This window comes from Littorina saxatilis, linkage group LG1 (assembly GCF_037325665.1).
Source record: "Littorina saxatilis isolate snail1 linkage group LG1, US_GU_Lsax_2.0, whole genome shotgun sequence".
NCBI classification, from domain to species: Eukaryota; Metazoa; Mollusca; class Gastropoda; order Littorinimorpha; family Littorinidae; genus Littorina; species Littorina saxatilis.
The window spans coordinates 43,679,004-43,703,576 of record NC_090245.1 but is presented as its reverse complement, the minus strand read 5'-3'; the positions used below and the strand labels follow the sequence as shown (position 1 = coordinate 43,703,576).

The 24,573-nt window shown below is 42.6% G+C and overlaps 2 protein-coding genes across 2 annotated transcripts in view; both read left to right on the top strand.

Annotated features, from left to right (window-relative positions):
* Positions 1–266: 266 nt before the first annotated feature.
* LOC138970667 (microfibril-associated glycoprotein 4-like) overlaps positions 267–24,573 on the top strand; it is a 46,315-nt gene continuing 22,008 nt past the window's right edge. The window contains exons 1-4 of the mRNA XM_070343140.1: positions 267–412; positions 7,935–8,074; positions 8,743–8,962; positions 17,596–17,714. Of these exons, the coding sequence (XP_070199241.1) occupies positions 355–412; positions 7,935–8,074; positions 8,743–8,962; positions 17,596–17,714 (537 nt within the window). The 5' untranslated portion in view covers positions 267–354. The remainder of the gene's footprint in view (positions 413–7,934; positions 8,075–8,742; positions 8,963–17,595; positions 17,715–24,573) is intronic.
* Positions 17,808–24,573, top strand: part of LOC138970660 (uncharacterized) — a 100,523-nt gene continuing 93,757 nt past the window's right edge. Inside the window, exon 1 of the mRNA XM_070343130.1 lies at positions 17,808–24,079. Coding sequence (XP_070199231.1) covers positions 18,839–23,407 — 4,569 coding nt within the window. The 5' untranslated portion in view covers positions 17,808–18,838 and the 3' untranslated portion in view covers positions 23,408–24,079. The remainder of the gene's footprint in view (positions 24,080–24,573) is intronic.

Sequence of the window (24,573 nt, the reverse complement as noted above, 5' to 3'; positions counted from 1 at the left end):
TGTGTGTGTGTGTGTGTGTGTGTGTGTGTGTAAAAGTCGACTCTTGCACTGCTGTCACCCCTACCCGCCTTTCCTCTCACCCCCTGTCGTCTTCTTGCCAGCAGAGGAGCTTGACACCGCCGTGCTGGAAATGTGCTATCGATGTCTCAGATCTTGTTGAACTCAAATTTGTTGACGGTTCTTGTTGCAACAGACGTCGCAACAATTGCGACCTACAACGGTTATTCTGCTTTTCTTGTGCCTATAAATAATCTAGCAAGACGATACGCCGGCATTCGGTCTCTAAGTGGAGGAACAGAGAAGAAGAAGAAGAAGAAGAAGAAGAGTATCCTCTACTCGGATGATCCTCTGACCATGACGTCGATTCGTTTCCGGATGATCGGCGTTGCGCTGTTTGTGGTGGCGTTAAGCGGTGAGTATCACAGTGGGCATTTGCACCACAGATACCTTTATTTCTAAAATGTACTTAGAAAGGATGTACGTATAAAAATGAATTGTACTCGAATTGATCATTTGTTAATAAATATTGTCAGTAAGTACTGGTGTCACATGACTGACGTGAACCAGTTGATTGGGTAATGGCGATGCTCTTAAAACTGTTAGCGCACTCTTCTAAATTTGTCTGTGTTTCGTTCACTCAAAAATTCTCTTCTAATATTTTGCTCAGCTTTTTCATTCTTTCTTGTTTTTGATCTCTCATAAATTCCCTTCTAATATTTTGCACAGCCTTTTCTTCCTTTATTAATGTTGCTATCTATTAATTAAATTCCGTTCTATTTCAGCCATTTCTTTCTTTCTTTGTTTCGCTCTCTCATTAATTCCTTATAATACTTAACTCAGCCTTTTCTGTTTTTGTTCTTTTCGATCTTTCATAAATTCCCTCCTTTTATTTTACTCAGCCTTTTCTTTCTTTGTTTATTTTGGTCTCTTATAAACTCCCTTCTTACATTTCACTCAACCATTTATTTATTTCTTTGTTTCGCTCTCTCATCAATTCCTTCTAATACTTAACTCAGCCTTTTTTTTCGATCTTTCATAAATTCCTTCCTTTTATTTTACTCAGCTTTTTTTTTCTTTGTGCATGTTGCTCTCTTATAAGTTCCCTTCTTATATTTCACTCAGCCATTTCTTTCTTTCTTTGTTTCGCTCTCTCATCAAATTGTTTAAATATTTTACTCGGTATTTTCTTTCTTTATTCCTTTTGCTCCCTTAATACTTCCCCTCTAATGGTTTATTAAAACTTTTCGTTTTTATTTGGTTTTTTGTTTCGCTCTCTTCTTAATTTCGCTTTAATAATTTACTGGCCCTTTTGTCTATTTAAATGTTTTGCTCTCTTATAAAATGTAAAATTGTACTCAGCCTTTTCAATCTTTCTTTGTTTTGCTCTCTAATAAATTCCCTTTATTTTACTCATCCATTTCTTTCTCTCTTTGTTGTGCTCTCTCGTTAATTACACTAATAATTTATTCATCCTTTCCTTTCTTTCTTTGTATCGCTCTTTCATAAATTTCCTTATAAAATTTTACTAGCCATTTTTTTTTCGTTATTTCGCTCTCTCATGAATTCCTTTATGATATTTCACTCAGCCATTTCTTCCTCTCTTTGTTTTGCTCTCTCGTAAATTCACTTCTAAGATTTTACTCTTCCATTTCTTTCTTTCTTTGTTTTGTTCTGCCGTTAATTCCGCTAATAGTTTACTCAGCCTTTTCTTTCTTTCTTTCTTTATTTTGCTCTCTCAGATATTCCTTTGTAATAAAAAACCAGCCATTTCTTTCTTTGGTTTGTTCGCTCTCTCGTCAAATTCCTTCCTTTACTCAGCCTTTTTTTTCTTCTTGTAAATTCCCTTCCATTAATTTACTTAGCTTTTTCTTTCCGTCTTTGTTTCGCTCTCTCCTGAATCCCTTCAAACCTTTTGATCTGCCTGATTGTTTTTGTTTTTAATTTTGCTCTCTTATACATTTCTTTCAAATATCTTACTTAGCCTTTTCTCTCTTTGTTTGTTTCGCTCTCTCATAAAATTCATTCTAATACTTTACTCAACCTTTTACTTTTTTCTTTTGTTCACTCTCTCAACAATTCCCTTCAAAAATTTTACTTAGCTTTTTTTTCTTCTTTTTTTCGCTCTCTCATAAAATTCCTTCTAATATTTTAATCAGTCTTTTCTTTCTTTCTTTCTTTCACTTTCTCATAAATTCCCTTTTATTTTTCTTTCGCAGCCTTTTCATAAATTCCCTTCTTAAATTCTACTAAGTTTTTTTTTCCATCGTTGTTTCGATTTTTCGTAAATTGCCTTTTAATATTTTACTCAGCCATTTCTTTCTTTCTTTGTATGGCTCTCGCATATAAACCTTTCTAACATTTACCTTAGTCTTTTCTTTCTTGTTTTGCCTCGCTCGCTGATAAGTTCCCATATTTCATTTTACTCATGCTATTTCTTTCTTTGATTGCTCTCTCATAAATTCCTTCTAATATTTTACTCACCCTTTTCTTTTATTCTTTGTTTCAATCTCTTATAACTTTCCTTCTTATAATTTACAAAGGCTTCTTTTTATTGTTTACTAGCGTGAGAGACCCGGCTTCGCCCGGGCTCTTCTGTCTGTCTATGGCTGTCTGTGTGCGTCTCTCAAACACACACACACACACACACACACACACACACACACACACACACACACACACACACACACACACCCCCCCACACACACACACACACACACACACACGCGCAGGTAATAAAACATTCTGAGTTCGGTTCAAAAGTGTATGTTTAAAAAGAAAATTTATTAAGTGATGTAAAGAGAAGCATTTATACGCAGACATTCACACGCACATACCGTGGCTGACACGCATGGAGACGTACAAATACACATTCACACAGTCATCGTGGCTGAGATGCCTGGCCGCAGGTACACACTTATTAGAAAGAATCCACAATTTGTACGTAAGAGTTTAAAACGCTTAAATACATGCACAATCTATTAAAATAGTCACAAATGGAACGAATGGAAAATCTTCGAAGGCGTTCGAATGTAAACATCCTGTTTGTGCCATTCGGCATGTTGACGTGAGTATCTATCTATCTATATATATATATACAACTAGTGTCTGTGTGTCTGTGTGTGTGTCTGTCTGTGCGCGATGCACGGCCAAAGTTCTCGATGGATCTGCTTCAAATTTGGTGGGCATATTCAGAGAGACCCCGGACACAACCTCATCGATGAGATATTTCAACACGTGCTCTCAGCGCGCAGCGCTGAACCGATTTTGGTTCCACCTCAGCTATTTTGGTTCCACCTCAGCTACCCGGGCCCCCATACCGACACACCATAGCCGCTACACCACATCACAACGCCAAAGTTCTCGGTGGATCTTTTTCAAATTTGGACACCGTATTCAGCTACACCCCGGACACAATATCATCGATGAGATATTTCAACACGTGCTCTCAGCGCGCAGCGCTGAACTGATTTTGGTTTTTGTGTTCATTTCACCATTATAAGTAACTCTTCCTTATCTTCTCCAGTGTTTGGCGTTTATCTCCCTTCCTTCGTGTGGCTTTCCCGTTTGTAAGTTACTATTACTATTTTTAGAATGTCACTGCGCTGTCCACTGCGCTGTCCACAACGCTTCCCTTGCACCCGTAAGTTGTTCTTACTGTCAAAGTGAAAAGGTCGAATCAATTTATTGCCACGCGAAAAATACACTCTCACCTATCTCTATATATGTATAGATACAGATATGCATATATATATATATATACGGCTTCTCTGTGTGTGTGTGTGTGTTTGTGTGTGTGTGTGGGCAAAAACCTATGTATTGTAGAGTTCTGTTTGTGATGTGGTCTAGCGGCTTTTGTCTGTCTGTATGTTCTGGCATGTGAGAAGCCACAGCAGATAATATAGGGCTAAGAAATAAGCTCTAAAATTTTCAATCCCGTTTGACAGGACTTCGCCTTTCAAAGGTGATTGTGGTGAACCGCCACGCTGTCTGTCTCTGTCGCGCCGTTCACCCCAAATTCCCGTTTCTGAGTTACTATTTTTAGAATGTCACTGCGCTGTCCAGAACGCTTCCCTTGCACCCGTAAGTTGTTCTTACTGTCAAAGTGAAAAGGTCGAATCAATTTATAGCCACGCGAAAAATACACTCTCACCTATCTCTATATATAGAGATAGATATACATATATATATACGGCTTCTTTGTGTGTGTGTTTGTGTGTGTGTGTGTGGGCAAAAACCTGTGGATTGTAGAGTTCTGTTTGTGATGGGGTCTAGCGGCTTTTGTCTGTCTGTATGTTCTGGCATTTGAGAAGCCACAACAGATAATATAGGGCTAAGAAATAAGCTCTAAAATGCTCAATCCCGTTTGACAGGACTTCGCCTGCAGAGGTGATTGTCATGAACCGCCACGCTGTCTGTCTCTGTCTCGCGATTCACCCCGGCGAAGCCGGGTATTCCTCTAGTTCTTCCGATATCGCTACAATAACTATAGTTATCTCGACTGTTCTTCGCTGTACAAACAGGTACATTTTAAAACGACTACTTTTATTCTAAAAAGTCTGTCTGTCTGTCTGTTTGTCTCTCTGTCTGTCTTGTCACATATTGATATTTTAGGACAGAGAGAGCTAGTGTGTGCGTGTGTGAATTCTCAGAGACATATATACAGAAAGCGCGATTGTTGTTTTGAATGATCAAGTGTAGATCTATATGCAATCTGTTTCTGTGTGTGACAAGTGCGTGTAATTCTTTCGAGTGTTTTATCTGTACGAGGGCATGAGAATTCTCTTCAGTTTTGCAATCGTGCTGATACGCCGCGGCTTCGTGCTTTGATCTGAATACTCCGGAATATGACGTGAACCTGCTGAGGGATGCAGACGCGGCTTGTGCTTTGATGTGTTGTAGACGAAATGTAGCCGTTTTAGTAGACATGCAGTGATGACATCGAGATTACTATAATTCTTTTTTTCTTTTAGGGGGTAAGGAAGGGGTTGGTGTGGTGGTGATGGGGGATGATGGGGGTGCTGGGGATGGTGGTTGGGTTGGTGTTGAAGATGTAGGGCTAGTGGGAGTGGTAGTTGTGGAGTCGGCGGTGGTGGTGGGAATGGGGGTGGTGGTGGTGTCGGATCTGGGGATTGAAAGGGGGGGGGGGGGGCAAGTTTACTTTTTTTTTTTAGAAGAGCCAAGCCACAACTAAAAGTTTCTCTCTTCGGGGGGGGGGGGGGGGGGAGGCGGAGCAGGATAGGAGGGCTGGCAGCTTTCTGAGCCGTCGATTCTTTGCAACACTGCACGTTTTCCAGCCCCCGGTTTTTGACTCGTTTGGGAGAGTCGCTGTGAAGATGTGCACCTGACCACCACCGCCGCTGCCGGCAGCGGCGTCGGCAGCGGCGGTGGTGGTCAGGTGCACATCTTCACAGTCACAGGAGTGCACATGCACGACATCGTCTTCCTGCCCCCTCCCTTCTCGGAGCTTTGGTGATCACAGACAGACACACACACACACACACACACAGACAGACACTCTCTTTTATTTATATGTATAGATTGTTTCGCTGTTTCATCAATTCCCTTCTTATATTTCACTCAGCATTGTTTTTCTTTCGTTTGTTGTGCTCCCTCATCAATTCCCTTCTAATATTTAATGCAGCCTTTTCTTTCTTTATTTTTTTCGTCGTCTAAAAAAATCCCTTCTTAAGGTTTACGTTGTTTTATTTGTTTGCTCTCTCATTGATTTCCTCGTACTATTTGTCTCAGCCTTTTTGTTCTTTCCTTTTTACATTTAGTCATAACATATCTTCTTATTTAACTAAGTCTTTTCTTTCTTCTTTTGATTTGATCTCTCATAAATTTTCTTCTAATATTTTACTCAGCCTTTTCTTTTATTATTTGTTTTGATCTCATAAAATCTCCTCTTATTATTAACTAAATCTTTTCTTTCTTCTTTTGTTTTGATCTCTCATAACTTTTATTTTTACATTTAACATAGATGACATCATCGTTGATTTTCTCTAAATTCTCTCGATGTCGAATTATTTGCTTGTGACTTCCTGGCAAGCTGCCGAACATTCCATGAACATACATTTTTGTCACTAATTGTTTGTCTGTGCACCGGTGGGTCCATATATTGTTGACTTTCTTTCTTTCTTTATTTGGTGTTTAACGTCGTTTTCAACCACGAAGGGTTATATCGAGACGGGGAAAGGGGGGGGGGGGGAAGGAATAGAGCCACTTGTTAATTGTTTCTTGTTCACAAAAGCACTAATCAAAAAATTGCTCCAGGGGCTTGCAACGTAGTACAATATATGACCTTACTGGGAGAATTCAAGTTTCCAGTACAAAGGACTTAAAGGCACAGTACGCCTCCTGTAAACCATCACAGATACTGTCAGGCTTTTACACACAGTACAAACACCCTTCCATTTGAACACTCACCGAACGGGAACATCCTAGGTGCCCTACGTAAAGAGCGAGCAATTTTCAAAGAATTAATTTTTCGGATTGAGACCATCTCAATCGGACCCATCCTGAACTCAGGTCAAAAATGAGTTACTTCCCTTCAACTGGTGATAGCCGTGGAGCGATGATTGTGCGTTTTGGCTCTAGACCTAACTTTTAAAATCTAAATAATCAATTGACAGCTTGTTACACAAACATTCTTAAATCATAAAAGAATTATTTTTTCATCAAGACAAGATAAGTACAATTCGAAGTTTTGAAAGTTTGAAAAAAGAAAAACCCGGAAGCAGGGTCACGCAAGGTCGTGGTTTTTGTAGCAGACGACGGTTTATAGGCAGTCAAAAGCCATCGCTCGAGTTCTTATGAACCACATTCGTTTGTTTCGTGAAAAGTCAGAGGTACATACTAACGTGCTATTACTGATAAGCTCACAGCGAGCCGCATTCAAATTACAAACAGACGACTGCATTGTGAAAAAGGGAAACTGGATCACACGGGTTCACGATGGCTCAGGGGTAAGATAAACCACGCAAAAATAAATTCTTTGAAAATTGCTCGCTCTTTACGTAGGGCACCTAGGATGTTCCCGTTTGGTGAGCGTTCAAATGGAAGGGTGTTTGTACTGTGTGTAAAAGCCTGACAGTATCTGTGATGGTTTACGGGAGGCTTACTGTACCTTTAACATTTCTTACATACTGCTTGACTAAAATCTTTACAAACATTGACTATATTCTATACAAGAAACACTTAACAAAGGTAAAAAGAGAAACAGAATCCGTTAGTCGCCTCTTACGACATGCTGGGGAGCATCGGGTAAATTCTTCCCCCTAACCCGCAGGGGGTTATTGTTGACTATAACGTATTGTTTTGTCATTAAAAAAACGTTCCAACAACTTACCTCTCTTGTTTTTTTATTCTGAATTTTGGAACGTTTTCAGTCTCTTTGATTTTGGATTTTTTTTTTTAAGTAAAAAAAGATAGTGAAACAAATCTTCACCAAATAATAAGAAACGTGTTCAACTGTAAATATTATATTCATTTTGTTTAAAATACAATTCTGCTTCACTACCAAAGGTCTCTTCGATAGAATAATTTGTCCCATTTTATTACATAAAACTGACGAAAATAACACTCGTCCCTTTCATATCTCTCCCACTTATTTTACACGTTGTCATCTATATATGATTCCTGCAAGCAATTCAAATCCTACATCTTCGTTATTTTTTCAATAAATCAAATATAGATGTTCTTTCCTTTTTGGGTTGCGCAATCCTCTCACAATAAGGGAACATACTAAAATGCTATTGGTAAAACTGATTCATAAACTCGCAAATGCCGTCTCATAGTCCTATAACATCCCTTCCTCAAAACCTTCAGTCTAGAGCACTATAAGTCAGTCAACCTTCAGACGTAGCAAAAGTGTTACCATGGTGTGAATACATGCATATTATTTGGAGTAATTGAGACACCTTATTACTGTACAGCGTTGGAGGCGTATCAGTGGAACGGAGGCCCTGAAGACAAGGCAAAGATCAAGGCATGTGCAGGAGGCAGCGTGTCCTTCGCTTGGTCTTTCGTGATGGGACATGGAGACACCCTGCTCGACCGTGACTGGTATTTTCAGGTTCGACAAATTAGCTTCCACATTTTAGCAAAACTGTTATATAACACACACAATTTGTGAGTGATGGAAACAGGTTACTAACCACATGCTCAATTGTACACGAATAAGAATTGATGTATTTCCTCACACAAGCTGTTTCTGGGTTTTTTTAAAGACAAAGGGTAAACCAGACTTTTCACTTTTATGTCGGGGGAAAGATATAATGTGTTTCTCTTTAACCTGTTTCGTCATCTTTATCAACTCACAGTTCACAACACGTGACAATATTTTATCAATACATTATATCTCCCCCCTCTCTCTCTCTCTCTCTCTCTCTCTCTCTCTCTCTCTCTCTCTCTCTCTCTCTCTCTCTCTCTCTCTCTCTCTCTCTCTCTCGCGCGCGCGCGCTCTCTCTCTCTCTCCATTGTTCTCTCTCTCCTTTCATCACCATCGCCTCACAGTCCGACTCAGCGGAGAGAATATTAATTTAGCGTATAAAACGTATATTTCAAATTCTTATAAGAGTGAAATCACTGAAAACAGAATTAAAACAAAGTCATATGTACGTATACAATTAAATTATTTTAATAATTGCTGAGTATAGAATTTAAACATTATCACATTGTAAGCTTGATATAGTTTCCATGTCACTGGAATAAAATAAATATATCGGGCAATATTTTCCGCAGGCACCAGGCAAGGACAAGGCGACCTCGATAGCAAGGTACGATGGAAAAGATTTATTCACGACGGACCAATTTCGTCGTGCTGGATTTCTCCCCAACGCGGGACTGTCTCTACCCTTCATCAAACCTCAGGATTCCGGCAAATATTCTGTGCGAGTGAAAATCATGCAGGCAAACGTGTATATTTGTTCATTTTGGAGGACGGTGACGCTGTCTCTTATAGGTAATTGTTTTTGTTTTTTCACGTGATGGCTTTCTATGATGAGCAACAGCTACCAGCAAGCGATGTGGAAGATAAACGAGTGTAAAGCAACGTGATTGCTACATTCATCTATTTGCATTAATATGTTATGTGTGTTAACACTTTGTATTTGTCAAAACATTTAGGACTTATTTATTTCAAAAGCCAATGTCAGGTGCGGACGAGGGGGGGGGGGGGGGGGAGTTCTGGGGTTCCCGGAACCCCCCCACCCCCCCAGCCCAAAAAATTAAAAAATTTGTTTAGTTTTTTTGGTATTAAACAATGGCGACTGCATGTGAGAGGGAACAATAAAGAGACCAAAAAGCAATGTACTCACGTTAAAATGACGAACACGGAACGAATAACGGCGACGTTTCGACCTAAGGGTCTTCTTCAGGCACAAAAACACAAAAGTACACACACAAAAAAGAAGAAGAAAGACGATAGAACAAATAAAGAGGAGAACAACTGACAAAACAACTGCACTGCACAAACCGACAAATGACAAATGTCATTTGTCGGTTTGTGCAGTGCAGTTGTTTTGTCAGTTGTTCTCCTCTTTATTTGTTCTATCGTCTTTCTTCTTCTTTTTTGTGTGTGTACTTTTGTGTTTTTGTGCCTGAAGAAGACCCTTAGGTCGAAACGTCGCCGTTATTCGTTCCGTGTTCGTCATTTTAACGTGAGTACATTGCTTTTTGGTCTCTTTTTAGTTTTTTTGGGTTGTTGTTGTTGGGGATTTCTTTATATTACATTGAGTTTCAATTTGGGGGCTAACTTTTCCACAGAGCGTATTCTTACAGCCTTTGCCAAAGCAAGACTGTACTCTCATCCTCAGAATTAATTAATGACATGTAGCTTATATTCTCCACAATACCAATGATTATGACCATAAATTTCCTGCTTTTCAATTAAAGCAGAAGTGGGTTTTTTCCTGACAGATTGGATGCGCCTGTGCCGCCCACAGTTGCCACTGATCTAAAAATAGAACCCGCTGTGTCTAATTTTTCAGTTTTGACTTGCGAAGATTCCTCTCAAAATTATGCCATGTTAGTGGCAATGTAGCTTATTATCCACATTACCAAATAATGAGTTAGTATACAATTCCAAGCAGCTAACAAAAAACACAAGTGTTATTCCGATAACGTAGCAGCTAGATCAGCACGTAGCAGACTACACTGAAATACGACTGCATCTGTTCAGTAAATGAATGGTTTCCGAATTATTATTTCAAGGCAAGAACAATCGGAATCGAAAACGTGTAGGGTTTAGAACGTTCTTACCATATATAAGACTTATTACCATCCTGCCTCACTTGCGTGCAGACTCAGTGGAACGTGACGAGCAATTTTTGTTTTTGAAATGAGACTCAGTGCAGTGCCTTGCACTAGCAGACGACATAAACCCCGCCCAGCAAATTAACATGTTGGGCAAATGTGAACGATAAAACGATGGGGATATAATACGTGTAGGGTTCAGAGCATTCTTACCGTTCATATTTAGTACCAGACTCCCCGATGAGTGAAGATATCACACGAGAAATATGCCACATTTATTTTGAAAATGTGCTTTCCGTCGACCTTGGCAAGGGGCAAAACTCTGCACAGTCAATCTGTCGAAGCTCGATGAAGGTTTCGAATCGCAAATAACTGAGAGCACAGTCCTTTCTCCGAGTTTAAATGAGGTCTCTATGAAAGATCATCACTTTTTAGCTTAACGCTACACTGGAATTTACCAACAGAAATTAAAACAAGAGTTTGCGTGTGACGAAAGCACGACACACTTGAGACAGCCCACACAAAAGTAGATCTTACTGTACACGACCTGACCACACAGTTGCCTATTCAAATGCGCGAAGCAAAATGTGCGTTTGGAATTTTCTTTTTTCTATGGCGGTACTGACAATATTGCTATTGAAACAATCCCAGTGAACTAAGGGATTTATAGAGCAAATCTCGAAAATATTTATTTAACTCAGCGCTATGCGCTTTGTTTAATAATGAATTTTCTCGATTTGCTCTATAAATCCCTTAGTGCACTGGGATGTCTCAATAACTTAAATTATGATAATAATAATAATAATAATAATAATAATAATTGTCAGTAAGTACTGGTGTCACATGACTGATGTGAACCAGTTGATTGGCTAATGGCGATGCGCTAAAACTGTGCGCTAACTTTTCCACAGAGCGTATTCTTCCGCCCTTTGCCTAAGCGAGACTGTGCTCTCATTCTCAGAACTAATTAATGACATGTAGCTTATATTCTCCACAATACCAAATGACCATAAATTCCCTGCTTCTCAATTAAAGCAGAAGTGGGTTTTTTTCTGACAGATTGCATGTGCCTGTGCCAGTGCCAGTGATCTAAAAATAGAAGCCGCTGTGTTTCATCTAATTTTCGCCGACTTGCATAGATTCTTCTCATATGCCGTGTTAGTGGCATGTAGCCTATCATCCACATTACCAAATGATGAGTTAGTATACAATTCCCAGCGGCTAACAGAAAACACAAGTGTTATTCCGATAACGTACCAGCTAGACCAGTTTGGAAGACTGACTCGATCGACTCTGTAGCAGACTACACAGAAATACGACTACATCAGTTCAGTAAATGAATGGTTTCCGAATTATTATTTTAAGGCAAGAACAATCGTAATCGAAAACGTGTAGGGTTCAGAACGTTCTTACCATATATAAGACTTATTACCAGCCTGCGTCATGAGTGCAGACTCAGTGCAGACTGCAGTGGTTCGATTGCCCAGGTAGCTTAGCAGTAGCAGACGACATTAACCCCGCTCAGCAAATTAACTTGTTGGGCAAATGTGAACGAAAAAACGATGGGGATATAATACGTGTAGGGTTCAGAGCATTCTTACCGTTCATATTTAGTACCAGACTCCCCGATGAGTGAAGATACCACACGAGAAACATGCCACATTTATTTTGAAAATGTACTTTCCGTCGACCGTGGCAAGGGGCAAAACTCTGCACAGTCAATCTGTCGAAGCTCGATGAAGGTTTCGAATCGCAAATAACTTAGAGCACAGTCCTTTCTCCGAGTTTAAATGAGGTCTCTATGAAAGATCATCACTTTTTAGCTTAACGCTACACTGGAATTTACCAACAGAAATTAAAACAAGAAATTCCTCCGAGGTAGGAAAAACACCCCCGTTGGTCAAAGGGAAATAACCATTCTCACTGCCACCAACTAAGAAGGTTATTTCCCTTTGACCATTAATATGTCCCTCTATAAGTCCTTGTAGAATCTTAATCCACCAATAACTCCCTAACCGTGTGTTTGACTGGTCCCAATGTTTGTAAGGACCGTCTCAGGAATGTATAGAACCTGTTCACCAAGTTTGGTGACGATCGGTCCGTTCATTCTTGAGATCTATATGCGAACACAAACACACACACAAACAAACAAACAAACAAACACATCAACCGAATCCTATTACACACCCCTATACCAGGGGTGTAACAAGAGTTTGCGTGTGACGAAAGCACGACACACTTGAGACAGCCCACACAAAAGTAGATCCAGTGACACAAACCTGACCACACAGTTACGCCTGTCCAAATGCGCGTTGCAAAATGTGCGTTTTGAATCTTCTTTTTTCTCTCGCGGTACTGACAATAACGTTATTGAAACAATCCCAGTGCACTAAGGGATTTATAGAGCAAATCTCGAAAATAATCATTGAACTCAGCGCTATGCGCTTCGTTCAATAATGAATTTTCTCGATTTGCTCTATAAATCCCTTAGTGCACTAGGATGTCTCAATAACTTAAATAATAATAATAATAATAATAATAATAATAATAATTGTCAGTAAGTACTGGTGTCACATGACTGATGTGAACCAGTTGATTGGCTAATGGCGATGCGCTAAAACTGTTAGCGCACTCTTGGAGTGCGCTAACTTTTCCACAGAGCGTATTCTTACGCCCTTTACCTAAGCAAGACTGTGCTCTCATCCTCAGAATTAATTACTGACATGTAGCTTATATTTTCCACAATACCAAATGACTATAAATTCCCTGCTTCTCAATTAAAGCAGAAGTGGGGTTTTTTTCTGACAGATTGCATGTGCCTGTACCACAGTGCGGCTGCCACTGATCTAAAAATACAAGCCGCTGTGTTTCATCTAATTCTCGCGGACTTGCATAGATTCTTCTCATCGTGTTAGTGGCATGTAGCTTATCATCCACATTACCAAATGATGAGTTAATATAAAATTCCCACCCGCTAGCAGAAAACACAAGTGTTATTCCGATAACGTACCAGCTAGACCAGTTTGGAAGACTGACTCGATCGACTCTGTCATACGTAGCCGCACTGACTACACTGAAATACGACTGCATCAGTTCAGTAAATGAATGGTTTCCGAATTATTATTTCAAGGCAAGAACAATCGTAATCGAAAACGTGTAGGGTTCAGAACGTTCTTACCATTATAAGACTTATTACCAGCGTGCCTCGTGCGTGCAGACTCAGTCAGTGCAGACTGCATGCAGTGGTTTGATTGCCCTAGCAGACGACATAAACCCCGCTCAGCAAATAAACATGTTGGGCAAATGTGAACGAAAAAACGATGGGGATATAATACGTGTAGGGTTCAGAGCATTCTTACCGTTCATATTTAGTATCAGACTCCCCGATGAGTGAAGATACAACACGGAAATATGCCACATTTGTTTTGAAAATGTGCGAACCGTCGAGTCCCGCGGCTTCGAGTCAATTCAAGGGGAGTCACTCCGCACAGTCAATCCGTCGAAGCTCGACTGGAGGTTTCGAATCGCAAATAATGAAGAGCACAGCCCTTTCTCCGAGTTCAAATGAGGTCTCTCTGAAAGATCATCACTGTTCAGATTAACGCTACACTGGAATTTACCAACAGAAATTAAAATGCGTGTGACGAAAGCACGACACACTTGAGACACCCCACACAAAAGTAGATCTTTACTGTACACGACCTGACCACACAGTTATGCCTATTCAAATGCGCGTTGCAAAATGTGCGCTTGGAATCTTCTTTTTTCTATGGCGGTACTGACAATATCGTTATTGAAACAATCCCAGTGCACTAAGGGATTTATAGAGCAAATCTCGAAAATAATTATTGAACTCAGCGCTATGCGCTTCGTTCAATAATGAATTTTCTCGATTTGCTCTATAAATCCCTTAGTGCACTGGGATGTCTCAATAACTTAAATAATAATAATAATAATAATAATAATAATAATTGTCAGTAAGTGCTGGTGTCACATGACTGATGTGAACCAGTTGGTTGGCTAATGGCGATGCGCTAAAACTGTTAGCGCACTCTTGGAGTGCGCTAACTTTTCCACAGAGCGTATTCTTCCGCCCTTTGCCTAAGCGAGACTGTGCTCTCATCCTCAGAATTAATTAATGACATGTAGCTTATATTCTCCACAATACCAAATGACCATAAATTCCCTGCTTCTCAAATAAAGCAGAAGTGGGGTTTTTTCTCTGACAGATTGCATGTGCCTGTGTCACAGTGCCACTGATCTAAATATAGAAGCCGCTGTGTTTCATCTAATTTTCGCCGACTTGCATAGATTCTTCTCATATGCCGTGTTAGTGCCATGTAGCTTATCATCCACAATACCAAATGATGAGTTAGTATACAATTCCCAGCGGCTAACAGAAAACACAAGTGTTATTCCGATAACGTACCAGCTAGACCAGTTTGGAAGACTGACTCGATCGACTCTGTCATACGTAGCAGACTACACTGAAATACGACTGCATCAGTTCAGTAAATGAATGGTTTCCGAATTATTATGTCAAAGCAAGAACAATCGTAATCGAAAACGTGTAGGGTTCAGAACGTTCTTACCATAATTATAAGACTTATTATTTCCGGGCGGGGATGTAGCTCAGTTGGTAGTTCGCTGGATTTGTATCCAGTTGGCCGCTGTCAGCGTGAGTTCGTCCCCACGTTCGGCGAGAAATTTATTTCTCAGTCAACTTTGTGTGCAGACTCTCCTCGGTGTCCGAACACCCCCGTGTGTCACACGCAAGCACAAGACCAAGTGCGCACGAAAAAAATCCTGTAATCCATGTCAGAGTTCGGTGGGTTATAGAAACACGAAAATACCCAGCATGCTTCCTCCGAAAGCGGCGAATGGCTGCCTAAATGGCGGGGTAAAAACGGTCATACACGTAAAAGCCGTGGGAGTTTCAGCCCATGAACGAACAAACAAACATAAGACTGATTACCAGCCTGCTTACTGCGTGCAGACTCAGTGCAGACTGCCTAGCCTAGCAGACGACATAAACCCCGCTCAGCAAATTAACATGTTGGGCAAATGTGAACGAAAAAACAATGGGGATATAATACGTGTAGGGTTCAGAGCATTCTTACCGTTCATATTTAGTATCAGACTCCCCGATGAGTGAAGATACAACACGAGAAATATGCCACATTTATCTTGAAATTGTGCTAACCGTCGAGTCCTTCGAGTCAATTCAAGGGGGAGTCACTCCGCACAGTCAATCCGTCGAAGCTCGACTGGAGGTTTCGAATTGCAAATAACGGAGAGCACAGTCCTTTCTCCGAGTTCACATAAGGTCTCTCTGAAAGATCATCACTGTTCAGCTTAACGCTACACTGGAATTTACCAACAGAAATTAAAATGCGTGTGACGAAAGCACGACACACTTGAGACACCCCACACAAAAGTAGATCTTACTGTAGGCTACACGACCTGACCACACAGTTATGCCTATTCAAATGCGCGCAGCAAAGTGTGCGTTTGGAATCTTCTTTTTTCTATGGCGGTACTGACAATATCGTTATTGAAACAATCCCAGTGCACTAAGGGATTTATAGAGCAAATCTCGAAAATAATTATAGAACTCAGCGCTATGCGCTTCGTTCAATAATGAATTTTCTCGATTTGCTCTATAAATCCCATAGTGCACTGGGATGTCTCAATAACTTAAATAATAATAATAATAATAATAATAATAATAATAATAATAATAATAATAATAATAATAATAATAATATGGGAGATTTATAAAGCGCTTGACGTTCTCTAAGCGCTTTACAATGAATTGGTGTGAGGTAGCCCGCACGTTGAACATTTATCATGCTTGGGGTATTTTCGTGTTTCTATAACCCACCGAACTCTAACATGGATTACAGGATCTTTTCCGTGCGCACTTGGTCTTGTGCTTGGTTTTTAACGATTGCTAGTTTGACTTCTGTTTTACTGGAGAGAGCCGGCTCGGTTTATCATGTTGATCACAAGAGAAAAATAGAACAGCGAACACGAGGAAACAAATAAAAGTGGACGTTTTTGTTTTAATTTTTGTCTTTGTCGTTGATCATTGTATACACAAATTACACAAACGTCATCATGATTTTTTTGTGTGGTATCAACCTCGACCTACGGTCTCGGTTGATACCACAAAAAAATCATCCTCGAGTTTCAATATTTTTCGGTCCCTCACTCGATGACGTTGTGTAATCTCTATTTATTGCTGGGAAACTACTGGGCGCAGTTCGTTCAAAAGTTGATACACTAACTTGATCGATCGTATTAAAACTTCATAATGTTACCTGGGACCTAAATGCGAAATAAACCACAAAAAAACGACTTGGCGGTGGGAGGAATTCGCGGTGCAACAGCCAGCCAGGCAGTCTGATAGAACGGTGCAAGGTCTCGGCAAACCAAGACTATGCCATACTCGTAGCAAAGCCGCCGAATGGTACCGTAAACCAAGAATAGTGACGTAAGAAAATAGAATGTCGTCTTTTGATTTGGAACGTGACGTGTTTTAGAATGGAGATGCACGGTAGTGTGTGTGTGTGTGTGTGTGTGTGTGTGTGTGTGTGTGTGTGTGTGTGTGTGTGTGTGTGTGTGTGAGAGAGAGAGAGAGGGAGAGAGAGAAGGAGTGAGGGAGAGAGAGAGAGAGTGTGTGTGTGTGTGTGTGTGTGTGTGTGTGTGTGTGTGTGTGTGTGTGTGTGTGTGTGTGTGTGTGTGTGTGTGTGTGTGTGTGTGTGAATGTCTGAAGAGTACTCGGGTCCAGCGCGAGCGTTTTTTATTGCCCTGCCGTAAGGACTACTGTGCATTTTTAGACTCCAAGAAAAGCGACGTAAAGTTTACGTTTGACATCACATTTTCAATTATGATGCGATCGATTGAACTTGTGACACGTTTTGTGGCCATGAACTGCATTCTAAAAATCCGGCTCCCTTTCGGTGATCATGCGAACTGTCGCACCACCAAAATGATGACAAAAACGATGTTTGCTGGCTTGTTGTCAGACCAGCATTTTCTTGTTGGTCCTCGGGCCGGGGATTATAGCCTTTTGTAACATATATTTATCAACCGCCGCCTTCGGCCTTGTTCGATAAAGATGAAAGAAAAGACGATTATGGTCCCCTCGGAGCAACAAAAAAGCTAGTCTGCCAACAATTAAGCCACCAAACATCTTGTATTTTCTAAACTGCAACATCAGGGTCATTTACTAACCGCAGGTAATAAACTAGTCTGAATTCTGAATCAGTGAATGTTTGGATTGTCATATATTCATGAGCAATCTATTGATTTGTTTTGTTCTATTTTTTACCCCAGCTAATAGCTGTGTGGACTGGTTGAGTCTTAACCCTCTAAACGGTCTCCGCACAGTGTGTGTGTCAGGAGAACAAGTCACTGTGTACTGCGATCAGGCCAGGGGCAACGGAGGATGGATTGTAAGTATATATATATGTGTGTGTGTGTGTGTGTGTGTGTGTGTGTGTGTGTGTGTGTGTGTGTGTGTGTGTGTGTGTGTGTGTGTGTGTGTATGTGTGTGTTTGTTAGGAAACGCTACCGTTGCTGAGCTTTGGTTCAGTTTTGTGTGTTGCATGTAGTTGACTTATTTTTACTTTGTGGGAAAGTACCGATATTATATTTTGTAAACACAATATTTATGCTTGGACGAGAATGCAGGTGAACTTTCTAGTCCTGTCAAAACAAGTTGTTTACCATGCTGTTTTAGTCGTGAGTTCGTGGCGTTCGTTCGGATTAAGTGTGTCGGCGCTTTTGATGTACGTCACAGAGAATGTCGCTAGTTTAGTCCATGCACGGCTCGTATAATGTAGTTGTTTCATGTTCGGTCTGGAATATTCTCGAGATTGAGTATTTACTATATATGCCAGCGCGATTTGTATGTAAAAAAAGCTTCTATTTGAGTTCTGCTACGATGTGCAGTTGTATGTATTGAATGCTGAATAAATCCTCGAACTCAATTTGACGAGTTGTTTTCTGCTGCTGCGAAGACGGGCGACGTAGAATAAAAGAACACAACTATACGACGTTTGAGAACTTGTGGCAATCTCAATTGTCGTGTAACAATTGGGGGCCAAGCCAAGGATCTACGTTTAACGCCAAGGGTTTTCCAGCAACAAAGACAGTCAAGGCAGTCAAAGGAGGTAACCATCAATCGGGTGTATCCTGAGGGATCAGTATTGAGACTACGGAACCGTGGATTCGGTGTGACTGGTGAAGAGTTTGGTAATCGCCGCAGCTCGGTACGGTGAGCGACGCCGGAGTGTATCGGGATTACAGAGGTTAGCTGCCGTTTGGACGAGACGGACTTCGTCGCGGAGCTAGTGCATTAATACTACGAAATACGACTGAGGTACGTCGTGTACGTATCGTGAGCAGAGTGCGCCGTCACGTTAGACGAGGAGGGTGGCAGCCTGCGTCTACGAAGGTGAACAGCGACGAGAGAAGCATCGGAGGTGCAGTAGAGACTGTGTTCTTTTAGAAGACTACATTCGTCTACGTTCGTGGCTGTGAAAGAATACAGACGAACGCACCGGAAAAGACCAGAATGGCTGAGTTCTGGGCAAAAGGAGTTGAACTGGGACTGAAAGGCAAGCAGCTGACGGAGTTCGTCGAGTCCCAGACACGACTGCTGGCGCAGCGTGAAGAAAGACAAGCGCAGCGTGAGCGTGAAGAAAGACAAGCGCAGCGTGAGCGTGAAGAAAAACAAGCGCAGCGTGAAGAAAAGGAAAGACAAGCGCAGCGTGAAGAAAGACAAGCGCAGCGTGAAGATAAAGAAAGACAAGCGCAGCGTGAAGAAAGAGAAAGAGAAGCACAGCGTGAAGAAAGGCAAATTGAGCTGAAACGCTTAGAGCTTCAGACAGAAATGGTGCGTGTTCAAAGTGAGCACGAGGCACCACGCCAAAGAGATAACCAGCAGCAAATGTTACACAGGGCACCGAAACTTCCAGCATTCGCTGACGGGAAGGACCAGATCGACTGCTACCTTGCAAGATTCGAGAGGTTCGCTGAGAGTGCTAGATGGCAGCGCGACGACTGGGCGATTCAACTCAGCGCACATTTGACTGGGGCAGCACTTGAGGTCTACACTAGACTCTCAAATGATGACGCCAGAGACTATGATGTACTGAAGGAAGCTCTGTTGCGTTGCTACAACTTCACTGAAAGGGGCTACCGTCAACGCTTCCGCGAATGCCACCCATTGTCTGGAGAGACACCGAGCCAGTTTGTGGAGCGCCTGTCGTCATACCTGCAGAAGTGGGTGGAGTTATCAGGTGAAGAGCAGTCATACGAGAGTCTGCGGGACTTGATCGTGAAGGAGCAGTTCCTTAATGCCTGCCCGAAGGACCTGGCGACCCGCTTGGAAGAGCAAAAACTGCGGGGTTTGAAGGACATTACTGATGCTGCTGAGCGTTATCTCATTGCTCATGGAAGGACCCTGGGGACGTCAAAGTCATCGAAACCTTTCCAGAAGAGCGGGAACCAGGGAAACCAACCTGCCAAGGGACAAACTGAGTCCGCACCATCATCCAATGAAGGGCAGAACATAACGTGTTTCCTTTGCAATGCCAAGGGTCACCGAGTCGCCAACTGTCCCCAAAAGAAAAATAACGGACATGTCAATGACAAAGCGCAAGAACATCGACGGAGATATTACGACAACAAGAGGCAAACGAGTGGCTCGAACCAACAAGTATGTGCGAGCAGCGTCATACTTCCAAGGGCTGCCGAGCAAGTGGCTACACCATCGGACGTGGAAGAATGTATATCTGATGGCCAGCTTCTACTCGCCAATGGCAGGTCGATCTCTGTCGTCGCCAGCGCAGCTGTGTCAGTGTCGAACATGCCCGTGTCGAAGGGATTTGTTGAGAAGCAGGAAGTGACTGTTCTCAGAGATTCGGGCTGCAATAGAGTCATTGTCAAAGAGGATCTGGTGCCAACAGAGAAATTCACTGGTGACTTCAAGTGGACGCTCATGGCTGACAGCAAATGCGTGAAGGCACCAGTGGTAAAAATCCAGATCGATACTCCATACTTCACCGGTGAAGTTGAGGCCGTTTGCCTGAAGAAGCCCTTGTACGATCTACTAATTGGGAACATTGGGGGTGCGAGACGTCCTGATGACCCTGATATCGAATGGAGAAAGGGCGCAGCTCAGCCTGCTGTTGAGGAGGAAGACCCACTGCCATTCGCGAATGAAGATATCAGCGAACTGTTACGAGATGACAGAGCTACTGTGCATCGCCGCGACCAGCCGCAGGTTGTAAGCGCTGTGACGACCAGAGCCCAGGCGAAGAAGGACAAAACAACTACGCCACTCAGGGTCACCAACAGTTCTGCAACTGCTGTCGTGGACAGGGATCGGCTGATTCAGCTACAGGAAGCTGATTTGACCTTGACAAAGTACAGGAGTCGTCCTGTCAAGGAGATGACTAAGGGCGAAGGCACTGTGCACTTTGAAGTAAAGGCCAAGATCCTGTACCGAGTGTTCCAGCACCCGAGAGTCAACGGTGGGAAGCCATTACGTCAAGTTCTGGTGCCTCAACCACTTAGGCGCCAGGTGATGGAGGTGGCCCACGACTCTATTATGGGAGGTCACCTGGGGGTCAAGAAGACATCGGACAGAATCCAGGCTGCGTTTTACTGGCCAGGACTGCATGCAGATGTGACTCGATTCTGCCGATCGTGCGATATTTGCCAGAAAACCATACCTCGAGGAAGGGTCCCGAAAGTGCCGTTGCAGAAGATGCCTTTGATCGACCGACCTTTCAAGAGGGTGGCCATTGACCTCATCGGCGAGATCAAACCGCCAAGTGAAGCGGGTCATCGTTGGGTACTGACCCTGGTAGACTATGCAACCAGGTACCCAGAAGCCGTGCCTCTGAAGAAAATTGACACCGAGACTGTTGCCGAGGCACTTGTGGACATTTTCAGCAGAATTGGGGTTCCAGAAGAGATCCTCACAGACCTGGGGACACAGTTTGTCTCTGAATGCATGGAAGAGGTCAACAGGCTGCTGAGCATTCGTCACTTGACTACGACACCCTATCACCCGATGTGCAATGGGCTGGTCGAGAAATTCAATGCAACGCTGAAGTCCACGCTGAAGAAACTATGCAGTGAGCAGCCAAGGCAGTGGCATCGCTACATCAATGCCTTGCTATTTGCATACAGGGAGGTGCCACAAGAGTCCACTGGATTCTCCCCGTTCGAGCTGATGTACGGGCGGACCGTGAGAGGCCCGATGCAGATACTAAAGGAATTGTGGACGAAAGATGTGGACACACCTGAAGTGAAGAACAGTTACCAGTACGTGTTCGAGTTGCGAGAGAAACTGGAGGAGACTCTCGAGATTGCTCGAGAGAACTTGAGAAAGTCTCAGGATAGCGGCAAGCACTACTACGACCGCAAAGCCGTAAACAGGAAGTTTACACCAGGTAACAAAGTGCTGATACTGCTCCCCACTGATCATAACAAACTACTGATGCAGTGGAAAGGCCCATACGAGGTTGAGGCCGTGGTAGGGATCAACGACTACAAGGTGAATGTCGGCAAGAAGTCCAAGATCTACCACGCTAACCTCCTGAAACTGTATGTGGAGAGACATCCGGAAGCAGTTCAGGTCGCAGCAAGTGTGGAAGAACCAGCCGAACTAGACGAGTTCGACGGTGAGGAACTACTAGAGTTGGGAGACCTCCACAAGAAAGAGGGAGTGGATGACGTCAAGTTAGGACCTGACCTGACAGAAGACCAGCAGAAGGAGCTGCATGATTTTATGGGCGACTTCACCCATAGGTTCTCTGATGTTCCAGGCTCTACGTCCTTGGTCGAACATGAAGTCCACCTCACATCTGACGTTCCTGTTCGCTCGAAACCATACCCTATCCCGTTTCAGGCTCGGGAATCCTTGAAGAAGGACATCGATAGCATGTTGAAGATGGGGGTCATCCGTGAGTCATCATCCCCTTACTCATCTCCCGTTGTTGTTGTCAAGAAGAAAGACGGTACAAACAGGGTATGCATTGACTTCAGAAAAGTGAATAAGATCACCGTGTTTGACCCTGAACCAATGCCGACGGCGGCTGATCTGTTCCGACGGTTGACTGGCAGTAAGATCTTCTCAAAGATCGATCTCAGCAAGGGATATTGGCAGATTCCTGTGCGCGAAGAGGACATACCAAAGACCGCCTTTGCAACTCCAGACGGAACGTATGAGTGCCTGCGGATGCCTTTTGGCATGGTGAACAGTGGTGCTACCCTTACGAGGGGAATGCGAAAAATGCTCAAAGGAATGAAGAATGTTGTGTACTACTGGGATGATCTGCTAGTTCACACGGAGACCTTTGAGGAGCATCTGGAGACTTTGAGGGAACTGTTTTCCCGCCTGACAAAAGCTAATCTGACCGTGAGACCCAGCAAGTGCATTTTGGGGACCGACAACGTTGACTTCATAGGTCATTCACTGAAGGAAGGTCAAAAGGGGCTTTTGTTGGAAAACGTCACCAAGATCCTCAATGCGCCACGTCCTGAAACCAAGAAGCAGGTGCGATCCTTCCTTGGATTGGCTGGGTACTACAGAGAGTTCATTCCAAACTTCGCCGCCATAACGGCGCCTTTGTCGGACATGACCCGAAAAGGATGCCCCAACCGAATACTCTGGGGACCAGCTCAGGAGAAGGCATACCAGACCGTGCGCGACCTGATGTCACGAGACCCGGTGCTACGCCTTCCTGATACTGCCAAAGAGTTCATCTTGCGTACAGACGCATCGGACGAAGGGATCGGCGCCATGCTGATGCAAGAGCATGGAGGTAAACCGTTTCCGGTCAGCTATGCCAGCAAGAAGCTGTCAGGAGCCGAGAAGAACTACTCGACCATGGAGAAAGAGTGTTTAGCCATCGTGTGGGGAATCAAAAAATTTGAACTCTACCTCCAAGGGGTGAAATTCGTGCTTCAGACTGATCACAAACCCCTCACCTACCTGAACTCTGCAAAGTTTGTGAATAATCGTATCATGAGGTGGGTGATGTACTTGCAGAACTTTGATATGCGAGTGGAATCGATCAAAGGTTCAGACAATGTTGGAGCAGATTTTCTCAGCCGAGTATGTGATTAAAACTGTGTTCATTCTCCAACAGACTAATGTACATACCTGGATTTCAATCTGTTATGTATACATAATATGTGTACAGGTAGCGTTTCAATGATTGAAAGAAATTAGGTAAATTTCTTCGGGTGTTGGGGGTAATGTTAGGAAACGCTACCGTTGCTGAGCTTTGGTTCAGTTTTGTGTGTTGCATGTAGTTGACTTATTTTTACTTTGTGGGAAAGTACCGATATTATATTTTGTAAACACAATATTTATGCTTGGACGAGAATGCAGGTGAACTTTCTAGTCCTGTCAAAACAAGTTGTTTACCATGCTGTTTTAGTCGTGAGTTCGTGGCGTTCGTTCGGATTAAGTGTGTCGGCGCTTTTGATGTACGTCACAGAGAATGTCGCTAGTTTAGTCCATGCACGGCTCGTATAATGTAGTTGTTTCATGTTCGGTCTGGAATATTCTCGAGATTGAGTATTTACTATATATGCCAGCGCGATTTGTATGTAAAAAAAAGCTTCTATTTGAGTTCTGCTACGATGTGCAGTTGTATGTATTGAATGCTGAATAAATCCTCGAACTCAATTTGACGAGTTGTTTTCTGCTGCTGCGAAGACGGGCGACGTAGAATAAAAGAACACAACTATACGACGTTTGAGAACTTGTGGCAATCTCAAGTGTCGTGTAACAGTGTTACTGCATTGTATTCGTAATCCGAACATTTATATTTATGCTATGTTGCCTCTGAAAATGTGCTATACTTAAAGAGAATGGGTTATTGCCAATGAGGTCCTATGTTCGCATGCCTGGCGGAGACCAATCTGAACTGTTCGGTCTTCGATTTCGGCTAACCAAGCCTTTGAAGTATGGATGACTGATCTCGGGTTTTCAGTGTTGATCTCTTAGTTTCAGGTCGAAAGATTGACACAATGATCTAATATTGTATCACGCGACTTTTTTCTTACAGAATGATTTAGCTGTTTAATGGCCAAGTCTTGGTGAAACATCTCTGTTGTGCAAACATTTTTGTCCAGGATACGTGAATAATGAAATCTTCCTGCACACTAGACCTCAAAACGATACAATTAATGAGATACGACACCGATTGAAAAAAAACAAGCATGATTCTTCTTGACCCTCTCATCTAAAATGAAATCTTTGACGATAAAAGCGAAGGGAAGTCC